The sequence below is a fragment of the Girardinichthys multiradiatus genome, chromosome 10 (assembly GCF_021462225.1).
Source record: "Girardinichthys multiradiatus isolate DD_20200921_A chromosome 10, DD_fGirMul_XY1, whole genome shotgun sequence".
NCBI lineage: Eukaryota > Metazoa > Chordata > Actinopteri > Cyprinodontiformes > Goodeidae > Girardinichthys > Girardinichthys multiradiatus.
In genome coordinates this window covers 21,361,733-21,389,712 of record NC_061803.1, presented here as the reverse complement: position 1 = coordinate 21,389,712, position 27,980 = coordinate 21,361,733, and the positions used below count along the sequence as shown (strand labels likewise).

The 27,980-nt window shown below is 38.4% G+C and overlaps 1 protein-coding gene across 1 annotated transcript; it reads right to left on the bottom strand.

Annotated features, from left to right (window-relative positions):
- Positions 1-285: 285 nt before the first annotated feature.
- tbx21 (T-box transcription factor 21) lies at positions 286-27,691 on the bottom strand. The gene is made up of 6 exons (XM_047378170.1): positions 26,885-27,691; positions 11,534-11,688; positions 7,500-7,621; positions 7,106-7,264; positions 5,366-5,427; positions 286-5,033 (listed from the first exon to the last, which is right to left on the bottom strand). Exons 1-6 carry the CDS (start codon positions 27,430-27,432, stop codon positions 4,238-4,240), a joined length of 1,842 nt encoding a protein of 613 aa, XP_047234126.1. The 5' UTR covers positions 27,433-27,691; the 3' UTR covers positions 286-4,237.
- Positions 27,692-27,980: the final 289 nt, after the last annotated feature.

Genomic DNA, 27,980 nt, shown 5'->3' with positions numbered 1-27,980 from the left:
AGTAAAAATAAGATAGTAAATCTGAGAGAGATTTGACATCTGTTGTGTGACAACCAACCAAACAGTTTTAAATATAACGGCATAGCAAGGTCTTGAAAACATATCTTGAAGGTTTCAGGATACCATCTGTATCATATGAGGTAAACTTGACCAGATCAAAGGCCATATGATGTGGGCATTTTATAAATGTGTGTGAAAAGTCTGATCTGAGGTGTTTATGTGCACTACATTATTAATATTTTTTATTTCTATTCATTTTAATCAGCAAATGAAAAGCAGTCAGAGTTTGAGACGTGAAAGCTTTAATTTTATTAATAAAAAACCAAATATACACATATGCCATGTTCAATAAATAAGTTTCTTTTTTCCTCCTTGACAAATCTTCATTGTTTGCTCATTGTAATTAATAAGCTTTTCATGAGTTAAAGGACAGTTACTGCTTCCTAAACGACACAAACTGATCACACACACAAAATAACACTTGTTGCTTGAACTGTGTGGTCTGCCTTCTTCACTCTCTGCTTAATTTTGAAATTATACAGCAAAATCTCCAGAAATACAGTCATATTTTAATGTTGGGGGAAACTTGCCATAGGAAAAAAACAATAGGAATAAGAAGGAGTTAAGAACGTGAACAGCAGAGGTTTGGGTTCACTGGTTAAAGTTTATCATAAAAGCTGGGATATTCAGCAGGGTGGCCATCCTGAGGTATCTGACAGCATTTTCATGCAGCTTTTTGATGTGAGATTTTGCACTCTTGTAGGTGAGAGGTCATCTGTATACCACAGAGACCACAGAAAATCAAAATCGTAGCTGCAGGCCTGTGTTACTGTGACACCTTCTCTCTTTGTTTCTGCAAAAGCACCCTCACCTTAAACTTATTTCATCTTTATTAATTGCCCTTACAACATGACAACACCTTCATCGATGTACCCTAAGCAATATTATTTGACCAATATTAATATATATTAAATAAGAAACATTTTTTAGAAAAATAACACAAGAAATATAAAGAGGTTGTTCTGTCTAATCTGTTTTCAGCACCTAAAAAAAAATTTTGAAAACCATGTATCATGTTCCTTACATTGGAGAATTATGCACAACTGTATGTTGGTTTATTGTAGAAAGTCCAGTGAAACACTTTCAAGGCTGCATTTGTAATGTTCAAAAACTACTGTAGCAAGAAATTGTTTCTATAGAAAGTTTTACAAGTTCAGCTAGTTTTTAGCAATGTGTTTATATCCAGTGTTTCTCATAAATAATATTTGTATATGTTTTGTTCAGCCATGCTTTCTTCAAAAGAAATGGCTTTATTTGTTATGCAATGAAACTCACTTCTATGTTGCAGCATTTAACTGAATTATTTAAATATTGCAAAGACAAAGAAATAAAAAACACAAAAGAACTGATTAGCTTAAGCAAAAGCTGTCACCATTAAATTGTACCCTTCAACAAAGTAAATGTTTATGGTTCCATTTTGATAATACTAGGGTAAACATTTGGATAGTTACAGCACCCAGATGTTAGCAAAGTTACATAGAATTCTTGGGTTTAATTCTTATGAAACCAGTCAAAATGAATTCTTATCCACAGAATCGTGAATTTTTTAAAGAGAGTAAAATGTAAACATGCTTTTAAAATTAGCTATTTTACTTAGTTTGAACCATATATGACAGATGTTGAATTTTTGCTTGTTACAGTAGTAATGGTTCCATCAGTTAACATCATCTTAACACGACACTCATTTTGTACATGGAATAATTTGAGCTCGCTCAGTAAACACTAAAGTTTCCCTGATGGATAGCACTAGGTGGCTGCCTGTCGCCTCTGGTGTTGTCCAAGGCAGTTAGCACACCTGGTGAGGAGTGAGGGGCAGACCTCTGATTAGCTCCGACTGTAGCCTCACTCTTTGTTTCTGTCACCAGGCTGGGAGCCGGGCCTCTGTCAACCAGCGTCACCACACGATGCGTCCTGAGACCAAGGGGGAAATTCAGAGTGTCGGTCTGGTCACTTTGTGCTTCCTGTTTATTGTGGTCTGAGGCTGGCAGTGCCTCATCAGTTTGACTACAGTTACACGTGAGCATCCTCCACAAACTACTATGAACTGATCTGCAGAACTGGGGCCAATTTAGAGCTTGTGTGGTTCTATTGATGAGACTGTTTAGTAGATATTGATGCTAATATTGATTGTGAGGTTTATTAGTTTGGTGACAGGAGCGCTTTAAATTTGACTAATTCTGGCAAGGTCAGAATCTTTGCACTCTACACAAGCAACCCTGTGCACAGCTAGTCTTGTTTGAAGCTTTTATGTAAATCATTTGTTACCTTATTGCTGCTACTAAAAGTTAAGTTTATCAGATCAGGTAAATTTAATAATCTGATGCAACAAAATAAGGATGAAGGAACACAGTAGACAGGTCTGGGATAAAGTTATGGAGAAGTTTAAAGCCGAGTTAAGTTATAAAACAATATCCTAAATTTTGAACATCTTAAAGAGTAATGCTCCCTCCATTATCTAAAAATGGAAAGAGTATGGCACAACTTGAAGCCTAACAAGTCGTCCAACCAAAATTGAGGCGGGGCAAGGAGAACATTAATCAGAAAAGTAGCAAGAAGGCCCCTGGGTACTCTGAAGGAGTTTCAGAGTACCCACAACTTAGGTGGGAACATCCATTGACAGTACAACGGTTAGTTGAACAGTCAACAAATCTGGCCTTTACATGGTAAGAAAAAAATCATTGATAAAAGAAAGGCATGGGAGGACACAACAAACATGAAAGAAGGTGCTCTGGCCGATGAAATCACATTTAAATGTTTTTGCTTACATGCAAAACAGTATGTGAGGCAGAAAACTAACATCCTGAACACACCATCCACACCATGAAAAATGGTGGTGGTGGCAACATGCTGTGGGGATGCTTTTTGCAGAGACATTAAAACTGGTAAGATTTGATGGAAAGATGGATGGAGCTAAATAAAGGGCACAACAACAACAAAACCTGTTAGAGGATGCAAAATACTTGAGACTGGGGCAGGGGTTCACCGTCCAGCATGACAGTGCACTCAATCAAAACATATTTATCAGTAAGAATGCCCAAGAACTAAATCTAATTAAGAATTTTTGGCAAGACTTGAAAATTTTGGTGTTTTGTACAGCATAATGGGCAAAAATTGTCCTCCTCTTGATGCGCACCCTGAACACATAGAAACATAACCCCAAATGTGGGGTTTGCAAAGTAGTGACTTGGGGTGGGGAGGGTTAAATACAAATGCATGTTACACTTTTCAGATTATTTGTTTGAAATCTGTTTCAAAGCCTTGTATATTTGTTGTTTATTGTTATAATTATTCACTGCTTTGCATTGGTCTATCACAGAATCCCAATTTAAAAAATGACATTTGTGGCTATAATGAGACTAAATTTGTAAACCTTCTATGTGTATGAACACATTTTCAACGCACTATACCTGCCTTTGTTTTCAACTTATATTTGTGTGCATGATTAAACATTCAACATGTAAGGTCACTGTAATATATTAGATGAGCATCAGATGTTCTGCTTTCTCTGTTATTGTTCATTTGCCTACTATACTCTGAACACACATCAGCTAAGCTGTTCTAAACCCCGCTCTGAGTGCCCGCAATGCTCCTCTACCACCACAAGTGGGAGCTGCGCCTTATATTGTGAGCCTAAGATTAGAGAGGCAGAAGTTTTTTTTTTTTTTTTTGCTAACCAGTTTCTGCACAGAATCATTGGGGGAAATAAACGTGAGTGCATTGTGAAGAAATGTGTGAATGGTTGTGGATTCGAAGGAAGACACAGATGAGAGATGGCACTGCAGCGAGAGAGTGTTTGATGCAGGAAGAACAGACAATCCCCACAGGCATCTGTCAGCAAGCAGATATGCAGATGTTTGTGTTTTTTCTCAAATCTCCAGATGTTCCAAAGACTTAAGTCACACCTCTGTATGTCTGTTAGGTGTTTATGTGACTGTAGGCCAGAGTCCCAGTCACGTCCACTTTTATTCACTTTGCCACTGTCCTGAAAAGTTCCTCCTGTGATCATTTTACACTTATAAGGAAAAAATGTTATTTTGTGGATGTTTTCACTGTGAGGGCTTATATTTTGTGGTTCTGTTTGGATTGTTTCAGCCCTCCATCAAGACCTAACAAACTGTGCAGTCTCGGGGAGCTGCAAGAGGGTGTTGGGAAATGTTTGTGATGAAATGGGAGGCGCTCAGTGGGTGTAATAGCCATAGTAGTCTGGATCGCTGCTGTTGTCTTTTTCACAGACATCTCTGGTGCGCGGAGGTGGGGAGTTTTCGGTGCTGGACGTATAGGGTGACACCTTCCTCTTCTTGTTCCCCTCAAACAGGCCCGAGTCGGCAGAGTCTGCTGATTTGACTGAGGGTGGCTCGAGCCAGGGGTCCGGTGCCACTCCAGCAGACTCTTTCGGCTTTTCCTGTAGCAGGGGTGTCTGCAGAGACTCTAGGAGAGAGGGGGGGTGCAGCCTTGGGTTGCCAGTGGGTGTAGAAGATGATGATGAGGAGGAAGAGGACGAAATGGGTCTGAACCAGCTCAGACTGGGCGCGGGTTTGCTGGGATACTGTAGGGTAGGCCTGCTGGTACTCCATCCTGCTGAACTGGCTGCTGATACGGACACGCTGCATGATGCAAAATGATGCTCTGGGTAGTAGCTGAGGGCATGGTGAGCAGACGTCTGCAGGGGAAACGGCTTGTAGAAACCATTTCCAGAAAAGTCCCCCTCATAGGAGGAACTGAAGTCAAGCCGGTTTGGTGGCGCACTCTGTTGTGGGGGCAGGTACCAGCGACTGTGGGGTCCAGTGCTAGAGGATGGGTCTTTGTGTTGCTGGCTCATACCAATGGGTTCACGTCCAAAGAAGCGGGTCTGTGGCAGGGGGCTAATGTACTGTTCAGAGAGAAAGCCCTGTGGGTAGCAAGTCCCTGGTAACAACTGCTGGCCCTCTGTAGGGGAAGGGGTAAGTCGATCTGAGTCAGGAGCAGCATAGAGCCTAGGCAGGAGGGAGGAGGAGGGTAAGAGAAGAGAGTGTGAGAAGAAGAGGAAAAAGAAGAAGGTGTTATTTCCTGCCCAAACCTCAAACAACTATCAAACATCTCACAGCCCCTCATACCCTTCCACTGCAGCAAGCTTAGCAACTGTGCAGTAATTGCGTCTATTCTAATATTAAAAAGGTGACATGTGCACTGAAGGCATTTCAGTGGCAGCACTGATCCAGTTGAATAATTTATGCAGAGTTCATACAATGTTCTTAATCTAGAGCAAAAAGGAAGAATTTGCTGCTGGTTTCTCTTTGCAAACACAAGTATTTTTCAAATTACTTACGTGTCGTAATTGTCGCGGAAGCCTTTAGCGAAGGGGTTATGGTCTATTTTCAGCTGAGTAATCTGTGTAGGGAACAGGAGGAGGGCAGCGAGAGAGAATGTAGGCACAGGAAAAAAAGAAGGAGTGAGCAACTACCATGAAGAAACAAGAGAGCAGTTAGAGAGGAGGTACCTGACTAATAATTAATGAGGTCAACATGCTGGAAAGAGTTGATCTTTAGAACCACAAAGTGGGTGATCACACCTACAGAACCGGTGCCAGTATGTCTATACTAGGCATAGAGAAAGTTTTAGACAATGCAGCTGTTAGTGAAATACTGAGTAGTCAGTGACTCTTAGCTGAACTGGTGTTGCACGAATTGCAAAGTTATATGCACAGTGCAGTAAAAAGAATTGGTGCCATTGCAGAAATCTTCTGTAATGAAACAAATGTTGATATCAGACAGAGATAACCTAAACAAATACATAATACAGTACTAAAGGATGATTTTACGTACTGAGGGAAAAAAAGCTATCCAACTGACCCTAATCCTATGTGAAAAACTGATCACCCACCTTGTTAAATCATGAATTAAAAGTCATTATTAGGTTGGTTTTTAAAACTTGATTACAGTTTTACTAGCCACAGCCAGGCCTGATTACTACGTAGCCTGCAGTTTTAGAAATCACCTAAAGAGAGCCTGTGTCACAACATAAAGTATCCAAAAGGTTATAAAATAACTTCAAATAACATCTAAAGCGGGTCCTACTTGCCTCAGTTAAAGTCAGTAGGCATACATGGCATCAATTAGACTTCCAATGCCAAAACCAAACACAAAGGAATGTTGATTTTTTGTCAAAAATATTCCACCACAACTGGAAAATTATGATGATCCCCAAGACTTTTTGGAATATTCTGTGGACTAATGAGACAAAGGGGAAATTCTATGGAAGATGTGCTTCCTGTTACATCTGGTGTGGAAATAACAAAGCATTATAGATAAAATAGATCATATAGCCAGTGAAACATGGTGGTGAAAATGTGATGGTCTGGGCCTGACTTTGTTCCATTAGGACCTATGCAAGATACTGTAATTAATGGAACCAAGAATTCTTCTCTTAAAGCAGTAAATCCTGAAGGAGAATGTCCAGCCATCAGTTTGTGACCTTAAGTATTTAGCTCACCTGAGTTATGCAGCAGGAGAGTGATCGATAAGCACATTAGCAAGTTCACCTCTGAATGGCTAAAAAAATTAAGGTTCTGGAATGACTTAGTCAAAGTCTGGACTTAAATCATAACCTCAATCAGGATATTCAGGCCCAGAAACCCTCCAATGTGGCTCAGTTCTGCAAAGAGGACAGGTAGTTGTTGCTGCAAAGGTTGACACAACCAGTTATTAGGTTTAGGGGGTTAATTACTTTTTTACATTAGGCCAAGTTGGTATGGATACCTTTTTCCCGTAGCATTTGGGGTTAGGGTTAAATAAAAATAATCTAAAAACTGTTTTTTTTTTGTATTTACCCAGGTTATCTTTGTCTGATGTTATATGTAGTTTTACAATTTGAAACACCTAAGTGTGACAAAAAGCCATAACAGAAAAAATCCGAAAGGAGCCAAGACTTTTTCACTGCACTGATCTGGTTTTTGCATGCATGCAAAAACCAGATCAGTGCATTTGAAATTATTTGTGCATATAAAAAAAGAAACTAAAATAACCCAATAATTACTTCCAGTGAACAGTAGGTACAAGAATCTTCTTACGTCTGCATTCTGATAAGCAGTGACGGCGATAAACTGCGTCTCTGAAAAGACAAACGTCTGAGCTTTTGAGGACAGGAAAGGGTCCTCTGTGCCGTCTTCCTTCACCTCCACAATGTGAAGACGTGGCTGGTACTTGTGGAGCGACTGAAGAACAATCATCTGAAGGTAAAAACAGTATATAATTGACATAATAACCTTACCTAATAGAACATAAAATCAGGGGATATTAGAGCACTTTTACTCAATAAGTTGGGGATTTTGATTACATGCCATGACCAAGACACTAGAAAATGTTCCTGCAGGGCGAAAAGCTCAATTTAACAAATTTTTTAAATATCAACATAAACTATTGGATTTATAAAGTGGAATTTAAAAAAGGAAAGCTGAGGGATACCTGTGTCGCGTTGTTGTTGCTGCCCTTGTTGTTGGTGAGCTTAAGCTTGCTGAATGACACTTCTTGTCTCATCCAATGAGCCCCTGAGTTAGGAGAGTCGGGGTGCATGTACATCCTGTTCCCTGCAATCACCAAAATGAGTCATTAGCTGCAGGAACAGGGTTTTTAGCTGTAAATAATCAAGGCCTTGCAAAAGTATTCTTACCCTTAAACCTTTTCCACATGTTTCTATCTTCACAAACCTCAATTTAATTTACTGGTATGTTATGTGGTAAAGAAAAGCATCTACACAGCATGATACTGCCACCATCATGTTTCACTGTGGGGATAGTGTGTTCCAGGTGATATGCAGTGTTAGTTTTCCTTCACACATAGCATTTAAGATGTGGGCTAAAAATTTTAACTATAGTTTTGTCTGACCAAAGCACCTTCTTTCATGTGTTTGATGTGGCCCCTATGTCTTGTGGCAAACTTTAAATTAAACTCCTTTTATTTGTTCAACAATGGCTTTCTTGTTCAAACTCTTCCATAAAGTCCAGATGTGAAGAGTCCACAACATATCCTATCCCTATCATTTTCTGACTTGTTGTTAGGATCTCTGAATTTCCTCTATAAACTATATTGCCAAAAGTATTGGGTCACACAACCAAATCAATGAATTTCAGTATTCCAATCGCTTCCATGACTGCAGCTGTATACAGTTTGGTGAGGAAAACGTGACTGGCTTGCACAGAGTCCTGACTTCAACTTTCTTGAACCCCTTTGGGATAAATTAGACCTGTGGCTGCAGTTCTGGTTTTCTCATCTAACTATGAACACTGGCAACGATGGGTCCATCAACAAATTGGACCTTATATATTAAGAACAGGGCTGCACGGTGGCACAGTTGGTAGCACTGTTGCCTTGCAGCAAGAAGGTCCTGGGTTCAATTCCCGGCCTGGGGTCTTTCTGCATGGAGTTTGCATGTTCTCCCCATGCATGCGTGGGTTCTCACCAGGTACTCCGGCTTCCTCCCACAGTCCAAAGACATGCCTGTTAGGTTAATTGGTCACTCTAAATTGACCTTAGTTGTATGAATGAGTGTGTGCATGGTTGTTTGTGGGATGCCCTGCGATGGACTGGCAATCTGTCCGAGGTGTACCCTGCCTCTCGCCCATAGACTGCTGGAGATAGGCACCAGCTCCCCTGCGACCCACTATGGAATAAGCGGTAGAAAATGACTGACTGATATTAAGAACAGAATGTTCTCAAAGTTAGTGTACATGTAAAAGTAGACCACAATTAATTTCCACAATCAATGTTACAGGCTGGGATGCTGTGATTTCTATTTCCTTTGATATTTTACTCTTCTCATATAATCTACAGCACCATGAATTTTCACAGCATCACCACAACGACCTTCTAACCTGATTTAGTTCATACCACATGAAGTGCACTATTAAATCTAATTGAGAGAAGCTGTTTCACCACAATTTCCACAACTTTAGCACAACAGCATTCACCTTTTCCACAACAACTGGCAAATGGCAAACACCTTAGAGTTTAGATAACTGTGGCTTTTCTATAAACAATCATAGAACAAAGCAAAAAGCATTTTGGTAAAATTTGCTTTTATGTGTTTTATATGAATGCGAACATGAAGAACTGATTGATCAAGGAGGAGAGATCAAGAAGTATGAGGCATTTATGCATTAATATAAAAATATATATTTTCTTTTCAAGAAAGAGTCTGAAATTAAATCAAGTGTGCCCCAAATAGATCTGAGAGGATCTGAAGAAATGGATCCATAGTTTTGTTTATATCCTAAGTTTTGCATTTAATGGAAAAACTATTTTTAGAATGTGTAAAGAAGTGAATTACCAGAGATTCATGTGGATGTTGGGGTACTTCATGCTTCTTTGTGGTAAAGCATTTTCAGGTGCTTCTGAATATTTCATGAGACACCAAAAGGTTGGAGGAAGATGGTCTAGTCAGAAGAGACTGAAGTATAATTTTTTCTCTTACATGCACTATTTTGGGGGTGGGGGAGAGGGTGGAGGTGGGGTGACACTTTGCCTCAGTCTGAACACAGCATCCACATGGTGAAACACGAGGGTGACAGCATGGTCCTGTGGTTTATAATGACCAGAGGAACCTCATAGAGGTTCCTTGACTGTATACCTTCTCAGTATGTAGTCAAGTTCACGAGAATCCTGCTAATGACCTAATTATTGGATTCAGGTGTGTTGAAGCAGAGGCACATCTAAAGGCTGGAGGACACTGGCCCTCGAGGACTGGAGTTTGACACCTGTGGATTAGATCATGGTCCTAATCTCCAGTCCTTAGATGCATTCCTGCACCAACACACATAAATCAAATTGTTGAATTACCTCCTCAGCATGCCATCAAGACCTGGCAATGACCAATTCGTTTGTTTTACATATGTTGGAACACAAATGCTTCATAAAGTTGCAGGACGGTGGCTTTTGACAACTGGAGAACCATGGTCCAATCAAAGTCCAAATCTAAATCCAGTTGTTGCAAGTCTCAAAAAAATGAATCTTTAGAGGCACTCTACATCCAGTCTGACTGAGCTTCAACTATTTCGCACAGAAAAATGCTGAAACATTCAGTCTTTAGATATTTAAAGCTGTCATTGACTCAGGGTGGCTGAAATGTCACAATTTTCAAAATTCTACAAAAAAACCTTTAAAAATCAGGAATATTTTTTATTCCTATTTATAACAATTAAAAACTTTGTGTTAATGACATAGAACAATTGACTAAATTGAAGTTTGTGTTTGTAACACGACAAAGGGTGAAAATGGTGATTGGGTGGGAATACTTTATCTCAATCCATTTCCCCCATAAGCTCTGACCAGTTTTCCTTGTCCCTGCTGAAATATATTTGCATAATTTAAAATGAGATTCACGTTTTAAGATATAGGGACATCTAGAGGCTCGGAAAATTTCAAGTGATTTAATTTCCCAGACACCGACAATTAAAACTGCAAAAACCATAAAAGTAGTTGCCATCCATTCAAATAGTGCACTTAACCTTCTTTTTGCTTTTTCTGAAAAAACTAAAAGTCCTGATAATAAACTGCAAATTTAATGAGCCATTTCAACTATGAATTACATAGGGCTCCATCAAAACAAGCAGAATGTGCAGAGACACAGTGGACATAAAGCAACACTAAAAAAGTCCACAAAAAAGAGCCAACCGGTGCATCATGATTGCCTCTATTGCTTGTGGATGTGCTGCTACACAAACCACTTCCTTGAGATCCTCCATGTTGCATGCACTGAAATGAAAACATCTTAGCTCCCCAGAAACTTACGAGAGGTTTTGTACTACAGCTGATGTCATTTAATGTACAACTGAAAATCTGGGTTCAGAAAGATTACTGGAGTTTTTGTCTCCATCAGTTTTGGATGCAGGGGGTAAGTGTATTATTGGCAGGCACTGATGCAATGTTTTTTTTTTTGTATGACATATTTAGTAAAGCAGTCAGAGCAATATGACTGATTCTGAGATGTTCAAATCATTGGAAATGAATACTTACAAATACATTAGAGAGAGAGAGAAAGTACCACTTTCAAGCCAAAAGGTACTTTCAGGAAGAAGGAAATATTCTGTTTTCAACAGTTCAACATCAAAGTGAAACTACTGATTATGCCATAAAAACTGTTTCAGTATAAAGCATGATGTATCATTTCCATGGAATCAAGTGGTGTTGCATTAATTTATGTATGACTTTATTGCTGCTCCTGGTAAAAGTGGGATTAAATGCATTAAGAGTATCTGAAAAAAACTACTATAAAAAACTATAATTTATTTACTAAGTGGATTTGTTCTGAAGCTTTAAAATACATATAAAGTGCAGAAATCTCTGCTGGTATGACATTTTTAGGTTATTGTTTTCTGTTTTTATATTCGGTTTTGCCTTGAAGTCTAGCATTTTTACTCATTTTTAACATTTATGAATCTAAACTACACCCACAACATCAAAACCTATTATTGTTTTGCATTGTGCTATGACTTTACACATACCTGGCATGTTACCCTCTGCTTTCCCACACTGGACCCATTTGCCGCCCTGGTACCTCCAATGGTGCTGATCGGCCAGAACCACGTCCACGTAGACATTATAGTGGGCAGTCGGATCCAGTACGCTGATGTTGAAGCTCAGGAAGGGGAACATCCTCCTGGATAAACACAAGTGAATGTTTATCAGACCGTTTTGAATGCATACACCATGGAGGATAAACTAAAGCATAAAGGTTGTATCTGTGAAATTCGCCAATGTCACAAAGCAACAAGTCTTGCTGGTTAGTTAACTTTAGATCTCCTTTTTTTCATTAGCTGGAAAAAATGCACCCTCCCAGGTAACCAAAAAAATCCACTTTTGTTTGGTTGATTGGTTCTGGTTTATGTGGTCCAGGCAGAAGTGTTGGTCCTGGTCTCGGAAAGCTTTTGTCCAACAAAGAAGCTAAGAATCTGGGAAGCCTTTTGAGCTGTGCTCGTAATAAATGTTTCATTTGCATCGTAAACTTAATTTGTCCATTTGGAGTGAAGGTCTGCTAGACGTTATTTTGCTTTCTCTTAAAGAATGTGTAATTATGCCCTCGGTAACTTTTGTCAGAGCATCCCCTCTTTGTATCAAGAACCCAGCTCTAAATTCAATGTCAAGAACCTCCAGACATTCAAATCCAGACCAACAGAGACCAATGAGGCTGTCTGATTTAAGGGTAACGACTGTGGACTGACAGAAGCATTGCTATCATCTGTGTCCGGATGTGTCTCTAAGCCAAAGAGCTGTTTAAGAAGGGAGCTGCTCAGTGGTGACACCGTTGGTCTTGTGGACAACTGATGCTACACATGTGTTGGACCCACTTTCCTCTCTTGTTCTGAGCAGATGGTGAACTCTGACATGAAGAACCTGAAATTTCACTCCCCCCTTCTCCATCCCAATCTCACTTCGAAGTGTCACTTAGTATTTACTTTAATTCTAAGCCAATATTTCTGTACAGGACCTAATAGGGGTAAGTATTTGATAATTAGTCATTTGTCACTTCTTATCGTGTTTGTTTGTTTGCTTGCTCTTTAGTAGCAGTAAAAGTAGTGATGTGCAGTCACAGCCATACAATGTCGTACAAAAATAGATTTTTAAACACTTTTGATAATCAGTTTTGCAGTTATTGCAATAATTACCACAAAATATCATGATAAACTTTTAAGTCCATATCACCCATCCAGACATAGGTTGCCCGAGTGGTTTTACCAATATAGTTTTTATAGGATTTATTCTAATCTAACCACATTATTCTCACAAACAAACAGGTGTGGGGTTTGCTTTCTTATACACAAGTGAAAATATTGCATATGATTTAAGAAGCATTTTCCTGATACCTACTGTCCTAAATATTAGCAGGACTGAGGGGGCAGTTTCATGGAAATCAGAAAATAGTCTCTATTTATTATATGGGACTATTTAAACCAAATAAATGGTTTCTGCTTAAACATCAGTATACTAAGGCTCCTTCTGTTTCTTCAGAATCAGAGTGTCAGTGAAGAACCGGGTGGGTGGGGGGTTTGAGAGAAGGCTGAGACTGTGGGTGAATATTTAATGCTGCTGTTAATAAAAGATGCCCCAGAAGATGCTCTTGATTGCATGGGCTTTACATGTTGAACTCATTTTGACCACCGATGGTTTCAATGAGACAAGGTAACTGGGAGGTCAGGGTGTCCCCGGGTTCACTGCCAGGGAAAGCAGTAGGAAAAGCTGGGTTACTCCAAATCAAAATGACACACAGCTGTGACTGCAAACCCTCTGCTGCAGATGGGGCCTGCTGACTCTAAGCACCTGATATGCATGTAGTGTTGACAGAAAAGCTATAAAAGTAGCATTGCTGTGTAGCAGACATTTAATATTACAGAGCAGAGCCAACAATGAATATAACCATATGACTCAGTCTGCTTTAATTCACATATTTATCATGTTGATGTGACAGTTTTTCACCCACAAACACCTGTTATCTTCCACTAAAGCGATATTCAAGTTTTTATAAATCTACATCCAGTAGCTATACAGTTTATTGAAATGATGAAAAACATTTAACTCTGAAGCAGGGAGTACTTGGTTTTGAAGTTGATGTCATGCTGTCATGATCTGCCAGTGTTAGGGTTTCTTCATTGCTGTCATTTCTGTTTCATATTAGACTCATTCTGGTGTTTAGATATGTTTTACTCCCCTGGATTCCTTTGTTAGGTGTTTTGGGTAGATCCATTCTGACCCTATTGGTTATGTTCCTTAGTTGCTGTTATTTTAGTTAAATCCATTGTTTACTTATTTCTATTGCACTTAGATGTTATTTCCCTGGACTCCCCGATCATCTAAGTTAATTAGCCTCCTTCCTTTATTTGTCATGCTTTATCTTCTACCAGCTACTCTTGATTCCTTCTGATTACCTGCTTTGTTTATTGGTCGATTCTCCTCTCTATCCTAGTATTTATACCGTCTGTTTTTCATTGTTCTCTGCGGGATCCAACTGAGTGTCAGTTCAATTATTATTAAACCTTTCAACTCACCATACGACTCCTGTCCTCCTGTTTGCACTTGACAATAATCACAAACCAGTCTAGATTAAGGAATTTTTAAAATGGGATCATTTAGATAAAACGTGCAAATAGTGAAACTCCAATCATATTTAACAGTAGTTAAATTTTAATAATTATTATCTTACTGTAAAGATGGCCGATACCTTGAATGATTTTAAGTCCATTTTATATGTTAAATTGAATTAAATGTTACTTGTCACCACCAATACTTGTTTCTTGCAGGTGTTTGTCTTTTATTGGTCATCTTCATGTGTTTTGTTTTCATTTAAATTTTATGGACCTGTACCGCACTTTGGTAACTTTGGGTGTGCAAACCGCTCTATAAATAAAGGTTGATTGATTGAATAGTGTTCATATGGCAGTTGTGTTTTGTGAAATATAGGCAAAAAGTTTCTCAGAGAAAACTAGCTGAAATGAAAGTTATGTTTGGCTAGAGTTAAGCTAATGTAAAACTGAATAGAGAAATAAAAAATGCATTAAAAATACTATGAGGGGAGAGTACCTATTGCAACTTATAGGTTATGTAAAAACAGATAATTTGTGATAGACAAGTTAAGCAATACTTGAATATGCTATGTGCTTGCACAACAACATTTCATGCAGTTAATATTCTTTAAATTAGAGTTGCTCAGTGTATAAACTGGGGTCTAATTTTTGACATTTGTCCTAATATTTTTACACTGGATGACACCTTTCGAGGCTTTGAAGAATTTGCAGTGCGTAAGAGGTAATTCCCGCTGCTTTTTATTCCTTCTGAATTGGGGAGGAAAACCAACTATTTCAGATTACATTTATTGCTCGGTGTACTTTAAATTTGGTACACAACACATATCCTTAACTTCAGTTGTAATAAATACCCTCTTTTGGAGGTTTGCCTATGTATATATATATATAAATACATGAACTAATGTGTTAATTAAAAGTGTAGATGTGTACAAGTGATAGCATGGCTTAGTCATTGTAGGAGGACAGAAAATGAAGATAGACACATACAAGATCCCTCTTTCAGCAGCACCCGTTTGTTTCTTGACTAAAATACTTTGTTGTGGGTGGAACAAATACTGCTGATAAGATCTGTCATGAACTGGCTCACTGCTTTACAGTAAAACACAGTGCTCTTATGATAACAACTAATGTTTAACACAGTTAATCTATGAAAATGGATTTCTTTGAAACATAATGAAGTGTAGAGGGTGTCAAATTAAATTTCATTTGCAAATATGCACAAAGAGAATTGTCTATTCATGATAATGTGCTATTTTGGTGTATTGCATACACAACAAATGAATTTAATAACTACAATAGTCAGAATATTGTCACAGTTACCATTATAACAGTTATCATTTGCTCTAAGTCCTCATTTATAAATGCAGACAAACAGTACTCCATTGGTTGCCACATTTTATAGACTCCAAATTAATTTTTCCAAATGGAACAACCTTTTATTTTAGATCCACTTACCCTGACATATGCACATTCAAATTAAATTTTTACAGCATTGAGAAATTAAAGTAATATAAATATTTAATAAAAACAGAAGACAACTTCTTTTAGAACTCCTTATGAGGAATAAATTTGGACACCCCTGCATTTATCCCTACTTAAAATGGCTAACATCATAGACAAGCTATCGCATCAGTTTTTATGAAAGAACTCAGCATTCTAAAGAAGGTTTGCTCTGTTTCAGCCTCAGACATTTAGTTTGGTGTTCTCCACAATATTAAAGCGATACGATAGTAAACATCACAGTAAGAGTGAAAGAGCTGTCTGAGGCCTTCAGAAACACGTTTGTAGGGGCTTATGAGTCTGGTAAAGGATTTAAAGAGTTCTCAAAAGAATTTGAAATCAACTATTCCACCGCACAAAAACAAAACAGTCCACAAGAGCAGTACATTCTAAACAACTGCCAACATGCACAGATCTGGCTGTACAGGCATATTAACAGTGTAGACAGCAAGATCCACTCCAACTACAGCTGACTCTTGCTACTGTTATATAAAGTGTATGCCTGTACAATCAAAAAAGACCGCACAAGTTTAACTTCAGTTGGATGTGTGCAAGGAGGAACCCTTTTGCTCTCTAAGAATAACATAAATGCCAGGCTGAAGTTACCCCCAGAGATAAAGACAATGACGTCTGGAATAATGTTCTGTGGACAGATGAGCCTAACCAAATACGGCTCTCAATGCACTTCACAACAGTAAAGCATGAAGGTGGAAATGTCATGGATTGGCGATATTTTGCAGAACAGGACCTTGTCAGTTACCCATAACAGATTCCACTATAATTACTACTGTGTATCTTTAGATGCGCTAGGATAATGTGAGAGCATTGTAAAAACAATTTAAGCTGAAGCAGAACCAGTCACTGCAACATGAAAATGACCCAAAACATACCAGCAAATCCACAAAGAAATGACTCCTAGGTTGAGTCAAAGCCCAGATCTTGATCTCACTGATTTGCTGTCAGGTGACCTGGAACAGGTTGTGGATGCAAGAAACCCCTCAAACATATCTCAGTTGAAAGTAGGGGATGGGGTAAGATGCCAGAGGCTGGTATATGGCTGCAAGGAACATCTCATTAAAGTTATTTCAACCACAGGAAGGTAACACTAGCTGTTAGGGTGTCAGGTGTACCAACCTTTCCCATATCTGGAATACAGATTTTTGTTGATGTATATTGCTTGATGAGTAAAACAATCTTGATTTTTGGTGTTTACCTGTAATTAAATCACTTTATTTTCCAGAGCAAATTAAAAAAATTTATTCTGTGTGCTATGTCTCTAAACATATTCCCACAAAAATGTACAATTTCTGTAACAAATTCAACTTCTATAAGGTTTTGGACATACTATGTGTAATCACTGAGGCCTCTGAAGTTTATCTAGAGAACTTTAACTGTAGCCCTATTTTCAATTTCTAAAACATCACATTTTCTCAGATTTATTCAAACAGTTGCAATTCTTGGTTTAAATGTAGATACAAAGACTGACAGTTTAGGAAAATATTCAGCAGATGCTTCAAAGGTGGAAGATGACACAATAGATTTTGTTATGTATGCAATGCTTTCCAGTGCAAGTCAGCAAGCAAAACTGGTGAAGAAGCTCTGCTGTTTAATATTTCCAACTGGTGCAGACTTGCCTCTGAGCAACCACAGCTGACATAAAACAAACTTGCTGTGGCCACAACCAGCAGAAGTGTGCTGTGTCACACAATACAGATCAACCTTTCTACATAATTGAGTAGAAATGAAAACATTACCACATGGAAACACAAATTTTGTATATAAAAATCATTCCTACTGTGACCACTAGAGGGCAGGCCTATCAGTAATTTATATCAAATGTGTTTTAAAATTACTATTTCTAAGAAGATATTGGGATTTTATATGTATTGCAGTGCTGTAGAGAGCAGTAAATTGATCTTTAAGGAATAGAGATGGAAATCTCTGGCAGGAGTCAAGCTCACAGGTAGAGAGGACAGGGCAAGTTCCAGGACAAATTTCACCATCTAAAGCAACTGGAAATGAAAACTTCTCAAAAACAAGAGGATAATCTTTAAGTACTTTTATGCCTCATCATTTTTGCATGAAAAAGCTGCTTACTTAATGACGAGGCATGTCACAGTACATCCAGCTCAGACAAGATCATACACAATATTGGCTTCCGAAAAAAAAAAGATTTTACCAATTACAGCACTTGCAGTTAGCATAGCAACAGGAAAATTATTAGATTGAGACAAAAGTGACAAAATAAAGCAATATCTTATTTAAATTTCTAATTTAGCATTTGATTTAACATCCAGGGAAGTTCTGAATTCCAGAAGGATTTCTGAATTGGCCATGTAGCCTCTTAGATCAAGTATCTGTTAGCTTGACTCCGTATTTTTCCTCTCAAAATTAGATCACCCTAACTGCTATCCACCGCGGGAAGCATATTAATTGCTCATAACCACTAGATACGACTTTTTAAAACATTTTTTGCATCATTAACTTTTGTATAAAATATTTATATGAATATATATGTTCTGTTGGAATTAAAATGATGCCTCTTAATGGTTGTAGCACAGAGTTAAATACAGAGCGCTGAAAAAGTAATCGCCCCCTTAAAGATTTCTTCTACTTTGCTTTGTTGTCACTCCTAAATGTTTCAGATCATCAAACAAATTCAAGTATCACGTTAACCTGAGTAAATACAAAGCGTAGTTTTCACATGGTGACCTCATTAAATAAGGAAGAAAAATTATTTAAACAATAAAAAAAATTAAAGCCTTTGTGAAAAGAATGCATGAATACCAGCAACAGGCTTATATGAAGTAGGCCAAAACATCTCAAGAAGCAAAACATTATGCAAATCCCAAGCTGGCATAGCAAAATAGATAGATAATGGATGTTATTGACTTTACTTCTCATATGTTCTTGAATTTCATTTAGCCCCCGGCATGTTGTCAGACAGGTTCTATTTAAGGGATTTTTTATTTTAATTTTACAGGTGTCCTGTAATCAGAACTTGATGTTGATGGTGAAACTGAAGTCATTTTCTCCAACAATGTGTAAACACTTAATTCATGATTTAAGAGTGAGATTTCTTTTTCACCTATAGAGAGGTTGGTTTTGATAGCTTTGCAACCTTAATGACTGAAAGGGTTTTTTGAGAATTGACTTTTGTATTTACTCACATTATCTTTGTCTGATATAAAAATCTGTTTGATAAGCTGAAACATCCAAGTGTGGCCAAGAAACAAAAAACAGAAACGTATACACTTCTTCACAGCACTGCACAGCACATCTGCTTCGCTGCCGTTTACTGGTAAAACCAAACCGTGCCCTGACTGTTCCCAGTTGGGTTTTTCCAACAACATAGCGAGTCCATTTTAACGATCAATCATAGTTCTCTATGAAACACAATCGTGCCAGCAGTTCTTCAGCGACTTGCAAAGAACAGGTGAAAGAGCTCTTCTTCCACTGCAGCATTTAATTCAAGTGAAAACAGAAACCCATATGAATGGCTCAACCCACCTACACTGTGAAAGTAATCTAGAAAGTTTATGAATAGTTTTCGTTCTTGCTCCATTGAAATTGTCAATTTATTTATACTGAGCCTTTTATAGGAAATCAGTACTTGAGATAGGGGGAAACCATAGAAAACACAACACAGAGGGGTATTTGCATGTGCGGGCGGCCCTAGGGTTTTATACACAGACTAGGCCAAAGAAGCTGTAAAACAGTGAACACATGTTAGCAGCAGCTATTTTCAAAGTTGTGGTAAAAAAAAAAAAAAAGACATACAGTTGTGAGTCTGCTTTCTGATGACAGTTTCATTATTTGGATGGAATATGAATACATTTTTCTGTAGCTAGCGTTTGCATACATTTAGCTCCCTTTGCCCTAGCAGTAGTGGAGCTTATTCCTGTGGCTGTGTAGTTCATAAACACTCAACATTACCAACAAATGTCTGGTATCTCTGCAGAAAGACTCATAACTCTAAATTGTATTCAGACATAATACCACAGAGACAGAAGAGTATGGTGAACCAGGCAGTAATACAGAGACTTTGACATTTAAAAAATCAAAATAAACTATGTGGATGCTGGAGAAAGAGGAAGGGGAGGAAGGCTGACAGAAAGGGGAAACCGCAGGGGGAAGTGGAGGTTAGAGAGAGAGATAGAGAGAAGGAAAAGGAAAGGGTAGAGGGAGGGGAGGTGAGGGAAAGCTATATCCTGGGGATGGAAGAGAGAAGCTTGAGGAACCAACTATTCACCAGGGAGAAGACTTTTCCACACGAGCGCACCCGCTGATGCATCCGGACAGGAGCTCAGGTCCGGTTTTTGTCACTGTGCGTGCGCTTGATCATCTGTGACGAAAACATGCCAGTCTACAGCTGCTGCCGGACACAATCACTCTTTTAACATGTAGACAACCCCTGTTTCTGTATTGACTGATTTTAGATGAGAGGTGAAGCAAATCCAGTTGCCTTCATTTAACACCTGGATAAACTGTGACCAGAACGTCCAAGGATGAGTCCCTACAGTCATGAACTGCAAAAACATCAGTTTAGAGTAGAGTTGTGTACGATTGGAGTTTTAATTTGTTTTTGACTCCTTTGAATCCGCATGATCATGATCATTGTCTTCCTACATATTTGCAATGCAAATTCTTCAGATAGATCACAATGGGACTTAAGCCATTAAGGTGCTTTGGGTGCACACAAGCTGACTGATAACACTGCTTAATGAACAGGCAAAAATATCTGTGAAAGAAAGTTAGGAGCAGTGGTGCTGAAATAAGGTAAGGGATGTTCATTTTAAGTGGTCCCGGCTTGACATTTCATTGCCTTAGCCACACCTTGTAAAGGGAGGTTTGAGTTGTCGGGGCTGAATTTTTACTTTTGTAAAGTGTTTTACAAAGTATTCATACCCCTTGAACTTTTTCACATTTTCTATCTGTTACAATCACAAACTTCGGCATATTCGGTGTATTGTTGTATATTTTATGTGATAGACCCACACAAACTGCTGCATAACTGTGAAGTGGAAGAAAAATGATATGTCTGTTTACATTATTCTTTAGAATTGCAATCTGAAGACTGTGGCCAACAAACATTAAAGTCAATACTTTGCAGAACTTCCTTTAGGGCAGTCACAGCTGCAGGTTTCTGGGGGTACTAGGTTCTTTTCATCTGGAGACCAAAAATGTGATCATTCTGCTATGCACAATAGCTCAATCTCAGTCAGAATGGATGGAGATCATCTGCGAACATCGTTCACAGATGATCTGGCAAGTCTTGCCACAGATTCTCAGTGATATTGAAATTTGTGGATTTGAGTGGGATTGTGAGATACACCCTACGTTGTATAAATAACTTTATTAAAGTAGCAAGACTGCATATGGCATCAAAGTAGACAGGCAGCTAAATATAAAACAAAAAGACATAAACAAATCCTATAATAAAACAAAAAAGGAACAGAGGTTGTTTGCTGAGCATTTTCCAACAAGAGACGTTTCAAGAAAATAAAGTCCAAACTCAAATTCTGCAACAATTAGAAGTTAGCAATGACTAAAAATATTTAGTCATTTAGCCATTGCTATTAAGTAAATATTCTAGTTTTTTAAAGACCAAATTCCAAATCTGCAACAAGGAGCTCTGATTCCACTCAAAAAAGAACTGTTTTCACAAACAAATTGAGTAAATATAGTTTTTTTTTATGGAAGAGCAAATTGAAAAAACAGTGATTGGTTAAAATCAGCTATTTTTACACAACAAAATAACTACTGCACTGTATTGGAGACCAAATTCCAAATGTGCACCAAAAGGTACTAATATGGGTCAGAATTTGATATTTTTACAAATAAATGTAGCAAACACTGTACTTTAAAAGAGACCCGATTTCAAATCTATTACAAGGAGCTCTAATTCCAGTCACAACTGGCTACTTGTAATAAAGTATATAAATAAATATCTAAATAAATATGCCTTATTAGAGACTCTTCCAAATCAGCAACAAGAAAAATCAAGTTTACACTTTGCTTTATTTGACCAAGTGTCACATCTACATGAGTTTGGATTGTGTTTAAAATCTGCTTTTTTAATTATTATTATTAGTATTCATTTTTTTTTTTTTACCAAGCTAACCCCCACCACAGTGATATACAGCAATGCTAAAGACAGTATTAATAGGCCTGTGGCTCAAACTGCGGTACAATTGAACGCCCATCTATTAGAGGAGGTTATTTGCACGAAAGGAGGAAGTGCTCAGCTCGACTATGTGAAAATATTGGCAGTAGATGTTTCTGCGAAAAGGTTGCAGAGGCACCCATAGACAGCTGAACAGGAAATGACTGGTCATACTATCAAAACCTTGAAATAGTCCTGCTTCTGCTTTTTAGACAGCAAGCAAGAAAATAGATAGAAATGACTTCCAAACATTCCCCCTAAACAGGAGGGTTGATTTAAATAAAATTAGCTTTATTCTCTTATACTTACAGAAACTTAGTAACACATCTGCAGCTTGGCACAGCTAGTCTTATTTACTTAAAATTTGTTTTAGAAAATTTTAGATGAGTACATAGCTTAAAAATGGATAAATGAATCAAATATAACATTTTAAGACTGCAACCACAAGTCTGCATGAATGATCAGTTCATGCAGAATTATGAAGTATGAGCCCAAGCTACTCACTTTAGTACCTGATCGTAGAAGTATCATCTATTCTTGGCAACAAACCAAATCAAAGAATTGTTTCCTTTTGAAAAGCTACCAGACATCAAACTGATGCGTTTTAATGTTTGGACTCAGCGAAGCAGAGAGAGCAGATGAGCGTGATTCCTCCAAGCGCAATGTTCAACCTTATTTCCCTAAAACGTGTTTGTAAGGAAAGATCTTAGTCTGTTCTCCTTCCTGGAACGCGCACTGCACGGTCAGACATTAGTGGGAATTTATTATTATTAATAATAGCCAGAAAATAATTAAAAAAAAATTCTCATTGGACCTTTAACCAAACAATATTTATTCTTTTTGCATCTTAAATGTTGATACAGCAGGATTTTCAGATAAGTGCTAACTTTTTTAAAAAAAGGCAGCAGTCTCTAAACTACTCATATCAAAAATAATACTTTAGGCTCTTAAATGCTCATTTAAGGGCCTTCTTTATATAGTTTAAGCATATCCTCAAAGTTCGAAAAGAAAACAAGGAACTGCAATTTCCACAAAAAAGTCCCCTTTAATGCATGTGCTTCTTGGAACCCACTCTGCAGGGAAAACTTTTCTTTATTTGACGCATGTTTGAATTAAAAATACACCCCAGGTATACGATCTTCAAACTGGCCAAATCGATCGAGGGAGAGAAAAATTCACTTTCTTGTTTCAGGCTTAGTCACCTGATGCTTGTCAGAGTAAAATCCCATTTTTTGGAACCAATATTAGCTTGACATGTCGATGAACCTTGAACGCTGCTGCTTTAACAGCCCTCAGCCAGCCTGCACTTTGTCACAAACACAGGACCTGAAATGGCACCAGCTCATGCGGTGATCTGAATTTGGCTTGTGAGAAGAGCGGATGAACCCGTCCTCGCTTTGCCACAAGGTCGTGAAAACGCATCTATATTTCAAAGGCCAGGTGTGGTACATGAGTAAAAACTTCTGAGAGATCTTTGCACCCTGCATGTATCTGGTGAAGAAAGCAGGAAAAAACACACAGAGAGAGGGAGATTCTCGTCTTTTAGTTCCTGAACTTCAAAGGTGCCTCAGCTCCAGAGTGTGGCCATCTGAAGCCTCGCTGGTGTTTGACCCTTTCCTTCACATTTCTCTCAACCTTCCTCCTGCAGATGTTTTGATTAACATTGCAGACCCTGAGACTGCTCTCTGAAATCACAGCAAAATTAGTTTGGGAGCCTGACCACAAGATAAAAATTTGACGAGGATTTTGTCTCTGATATTGAAAACAAGATTATTTTTTTGGTATTTTTTTCCCTAAAACCACCATCTTGGTTGCTTTAAATAATTGTTCTTGATGTTTCTGTACATAAAGATAGAGTGGAAGATAAAAGGCAAGCAGCAGCATCGATAGTAATTAAAATTTTTGTAATATGAGGTCTGCGGTCTTTTATGCACAACATGAAAATTGGCTTCTTCTCACGTGAGGATGGAACCCCCCCCCCCCCCCAAAAAAAAACAAAAACCAAACCCCAAACCCCAAGGATAATGCTGGTTTGAAGTCCTTATAGAAAGCTTATTTGCGGAATTTAAGCTGCTTCAAAATACAAATGCACTTTAATTACATGACCTGGTGGACTAAAAGCTACTGACCACAGTGAGCGTTTCTGGAGTGGAAGCTGTCAAAGAGAGTTATTGTCAAACGACACACACACACACAAACACACACACGCACACACACACACACAAACACACACACACGCACACACACACACACAAACACACACACGCACACACACACACACACACACACACACACCTGGGTAAAAATAACAAGTAACAACAAGAAAGAACATCCACATCTTCACCTGAATCTTTGCAGACATGCACATGAGCACAAAATACACAATGATGTCATGAAGGCCATTACCTTAATTTATTAAAACAAAATTGCTGAACCCTATTTTAAACAGTTACCTTATGCCCCACCCCTGTCCCCTGGTATGTAGTGGTTAAAACATATTGCACTGAGAAATGGGGTACTCCATCCAAAAGCCAATGCATCATCAGCTCAAACTGATTCCTAATATGTAAACATACCTAAACAGTTATTAATCCTGCAGCTGAATTTTTAATGTCTGTTAAGAAAGAGGAACAAAATAACATCAAACGTAATCAAATAAAAAAGGTATCCTAATGTACACTATTTAAAATACCTCTTGATTTTTGATGGTTTGCCCATTTACTAGCCAGAATATATAAGGACTTTATGTACACAAAAATCATCAAACACACTTTGATGTAGTCTTACTGCAAATAATATAAAATGTTTCAAAATATGATATACTAATAGTATGTTTATCTTTCACTAGTATGGTGATCTGAAGGCATCAAACTAAACTTTGTCAAAATATATTTTAAACAGAGACATATAATGCTTTTTAAAACCTTCTTTCTAAATGATTGCTTAATGATAATATATTAAGAAATAAAAATATAATACATTTGCAGTTTCTATGTTGATTAATGATAATTACTAATACAAAACTGCTAAATCCCATTTCCCTCATTGTCCCTCATTCTTAGCCTTTTACCCTACATCTCTAAGGATAGGCCTTCCCAGTTGTTCTTTTGGAGTCAGTGGATGGCTCAAGGAAATACTTTTGCATTCATTAAAAAAGTGAGATTTTTTAGGAGCACACATGGAAATCAAGGGGTAAGAGTTATGTCTGCAAATATGCTTGCGAATTCAAAAATATTTTCTAACTTAACAAATTTTCAATGGCACCATAACCGATGCAATGTCTAGCTTGATGCGTATCAGTGTATTACATTTGGAATGAGTGTTAATTACTAAAACATAGTAGATGTAATATTTCTTTGTTTATTTTTATTTTTTCAGCACAACAGCTGTTTGGTGTTGTTTAATGCATGCCGATGTTTTTTGCTCAACTAGTTTAAAATATTTTGACATACTTTAGTATACCTTTGAATGACAAGTACTGATTAGTATATTTAGAGTGTGCTGTTTTGGAACAACTATAGTACATATTTTTTGTTGGTATATTAATCAAAAATCTAAATACATTAAAATAGATGAATTTTTCACTAGAGTGTGTTTGCTATTATAGTTTGATTTTTTCCTAACAAGCAGAAAGAATAATGCATGGGCACATCTGCTGTACATAAATAAGACGATGATGGATCAGCTTCTTGAAACAGTGTCCCATTTCTCAGTCATATATTTTAACCACTACCAGTATTAAATGTCAATGGATAGTGCGAGGTGAAGGGAAGGGTTCAGGAAATGCTGTTCAGCTCAAATGTAATATAATGGAACCCTTGAAACTAAGCATTACAGAGATTATTGTGGCATTGCATGTCACATCTGCAAGTACAATTTCGCACCCTTTGTTTCCAAATGCAACCCCTGAAAATTCTCGATGTTTAAAGATATGTGCCCCTTAACCTGCCCCCACTTATCAGAGACAACTGGGACACCCTTCCCCTTAGAAATTTTGGGTTTTGGGATAAGAATAACAGTTAAGGGGTGAATAGGTTTCAGTCAACATATTGATTTCTTTGTTCATGTGTTGCAAATGACTCTCACACCTTCAAAATAAGCTTGTGTTGACTTCAAAGAAGAGTCTGAACTGTGATCCACTTCTTCAGCTCTTTTTGTAGTCAACCAGAAAGCAAAGACACCAGTAAAGAGGGTCAAAGGGGAATTTTCTGCAAGAGCTGCAACACGTTAATTATTCCTTCTTAAAATTGTTTAAAAGAACTCTGTGCAATTAATTAAAAACAAAAGAAGCTGAGGATATCACTGCATTAGTGTCCGACATTGATTGTTTTGTGCAAAGATGTGGGCCATGAGAAACCTTTGGCCTGAAACCTTCTGTCAAACACAAGTGTCATGTATTAGAGAATTAATCCCCATCGACGTGGCTGCATCTTAATGCTCGGTGACCTGCAGAGAAGCCCGCCAGGGTATCTCTCTCTCCCTCTCTTTCTCTCGGTGTGTTTTTCTCATAGTCCCTGCTTCTGGAACATTGCTCCATCTTTTAACTGTTTATCATAACTTTTGCATCAGTTCTAACATTTGAACTCGTTGCAGCAGTGGTGGTTTCATTATTATTATTAAGCTTTCCTTCTTTCTCCAGGTGTCCTCACCGACAAGTTAGCAGCAAGTCTGTTTCGGCTTTTAGAAAGCTTAATCATTTTACAAATGCTGCTCATCTTGAAAATTGTTCTATTGCGCAAATGCAATTTTGATTCATAATAATAATTCAAAAGGTGCAATAACAAAGGAAAAGTTAAATCAGACTGATACTAATCGGGTATTTATATTATTATTATTAATTATTATTACAAGCTAGTTTATTGTAACTCTGCATTTTTCACAGAACATAACTTGAAATCTTTGTTAATTATATGCGAGCATTCTCAAGTCAAACTTAGAAAAAGAAAAAGTTTGCAACAGCTCTGTTACCTGACCAGAGAGAGTATTAAAGTCTGCACGGCTCTGCACAAACCAGATCTCCAACATAAAATTCCAAAGCGCAAAACGTGTAATTTCCTCCTCTGTTTTCTTTGCATAATCTTTTATTGATGCACAAAAACTGTGAGACCTACCTGCCCTGTTTGGTGATGATCATTTCGGTCTGGAACTTGTGAAACTTGGCCCAAAGCGGGTAGTTATGGAGCAGGACCTGGGTCTTCCCGCACACCTGCAGCCCAGGTAAGGGGTATAGAGGCCGCTGGTAGCCGTGTTGGAAGCCCGTCGTGTAGTTCTCCGCAGAAGGTGAGTACACGGGGTCTTTACCTCCAGCGGTGAACCCCTCTCCCGCCGCGGGGACGTATCCCTGCCCGGTGCCGCTCCTCGGCGGAGAACGCACGCCGCTGTAGGGGCAGCCACTTAAGGGCTGCGCGTAAAACCTGCTGGGCTGCGCCCCATATCCCCCCACCGTTTGATCCGAATGGTAGGGCAGGGTCAGAGGGTCCTGGCTGCCCTGAACCGGGTCCGGATAGTAGAAGCGGGCGTCCTGGATGCCCATCTTGAACTCGGCTAGATCCTTGCCGCCGCGGTGGAGGTGGCTGCTGATGTCGACGCTTTTTCCGAGAGTTTGCGCTTCAGTCCCATTCAACATGCTGAGGTAGAGGCTGCCACCTATGCCGCCCATTTGCAGCGTCGCTCTTGGACTGTGTCAAAAGTCATAAGCTTAACTCAGACTTCCAGTAAAAAACGAAAAGTAACCAAAAAAAAAAAAAAACAACAACAGGGTCGGGGCTGTTTTATCCTCAACTATGAGAGAAAGCGCTCTGACATGCGGCACATTTAAACTGGTCCGCTGCTCAGAGGTGAAAATGTTTCTCACACGCTCCGTTCACAACAAACTTTAGCTTTTTTTTACTACTACAGGAGTGGGTAAACATCTTTTATTTGACTGTAACAGTAACTCAAACACATGCTGCACTTTTTAACCTGTGACACAAATATATTAAGTGGTCATAGTTTGGAGGAGTGTCAGGAGGGCGCAGAGAGGACGCGATAGGCTCCAGATATGAAAGAGCCTCCCCTCCTATTCATAATACAAGCACACTACAGGGACACACACTCTGATGGACTCGAAGCTTTTTTTAAAATGAATATACACCCCACGGGAGGGATTTAAAAGGCGAACTCTGCACCTAATTTCCGCAATTTGATAATTAAATGCATTTTTAGTTT

What these genes read in the sequence shown, in the direction of transcription:
- tbx21 (XM_047378170.1), bottom strand. Translation starts at nt 27,432, where the DNA reads ATGGGCGGCATAGGTGGCAGCCTCTACCTCAGCATGTTGAATGGGACT. An exon ending in ATCATCACCAAACAGGGCAG is followed by an intron (nt 11,689 to 26,884) that starts GTAGGTCTCACA and finishes GTGTTTATCCAG; the next exon opens with GAGGATGTTCCCCTTCCTGA. An exon ending in TTCCGCGACAATTACGACAC is followed by an intron (nt 5,034 to 5,365) that starts GTAAGTAATTTG and finishes CCTCCTGCCTAG; the next exon opens with GCTCTATGCTGCTCCTGACT.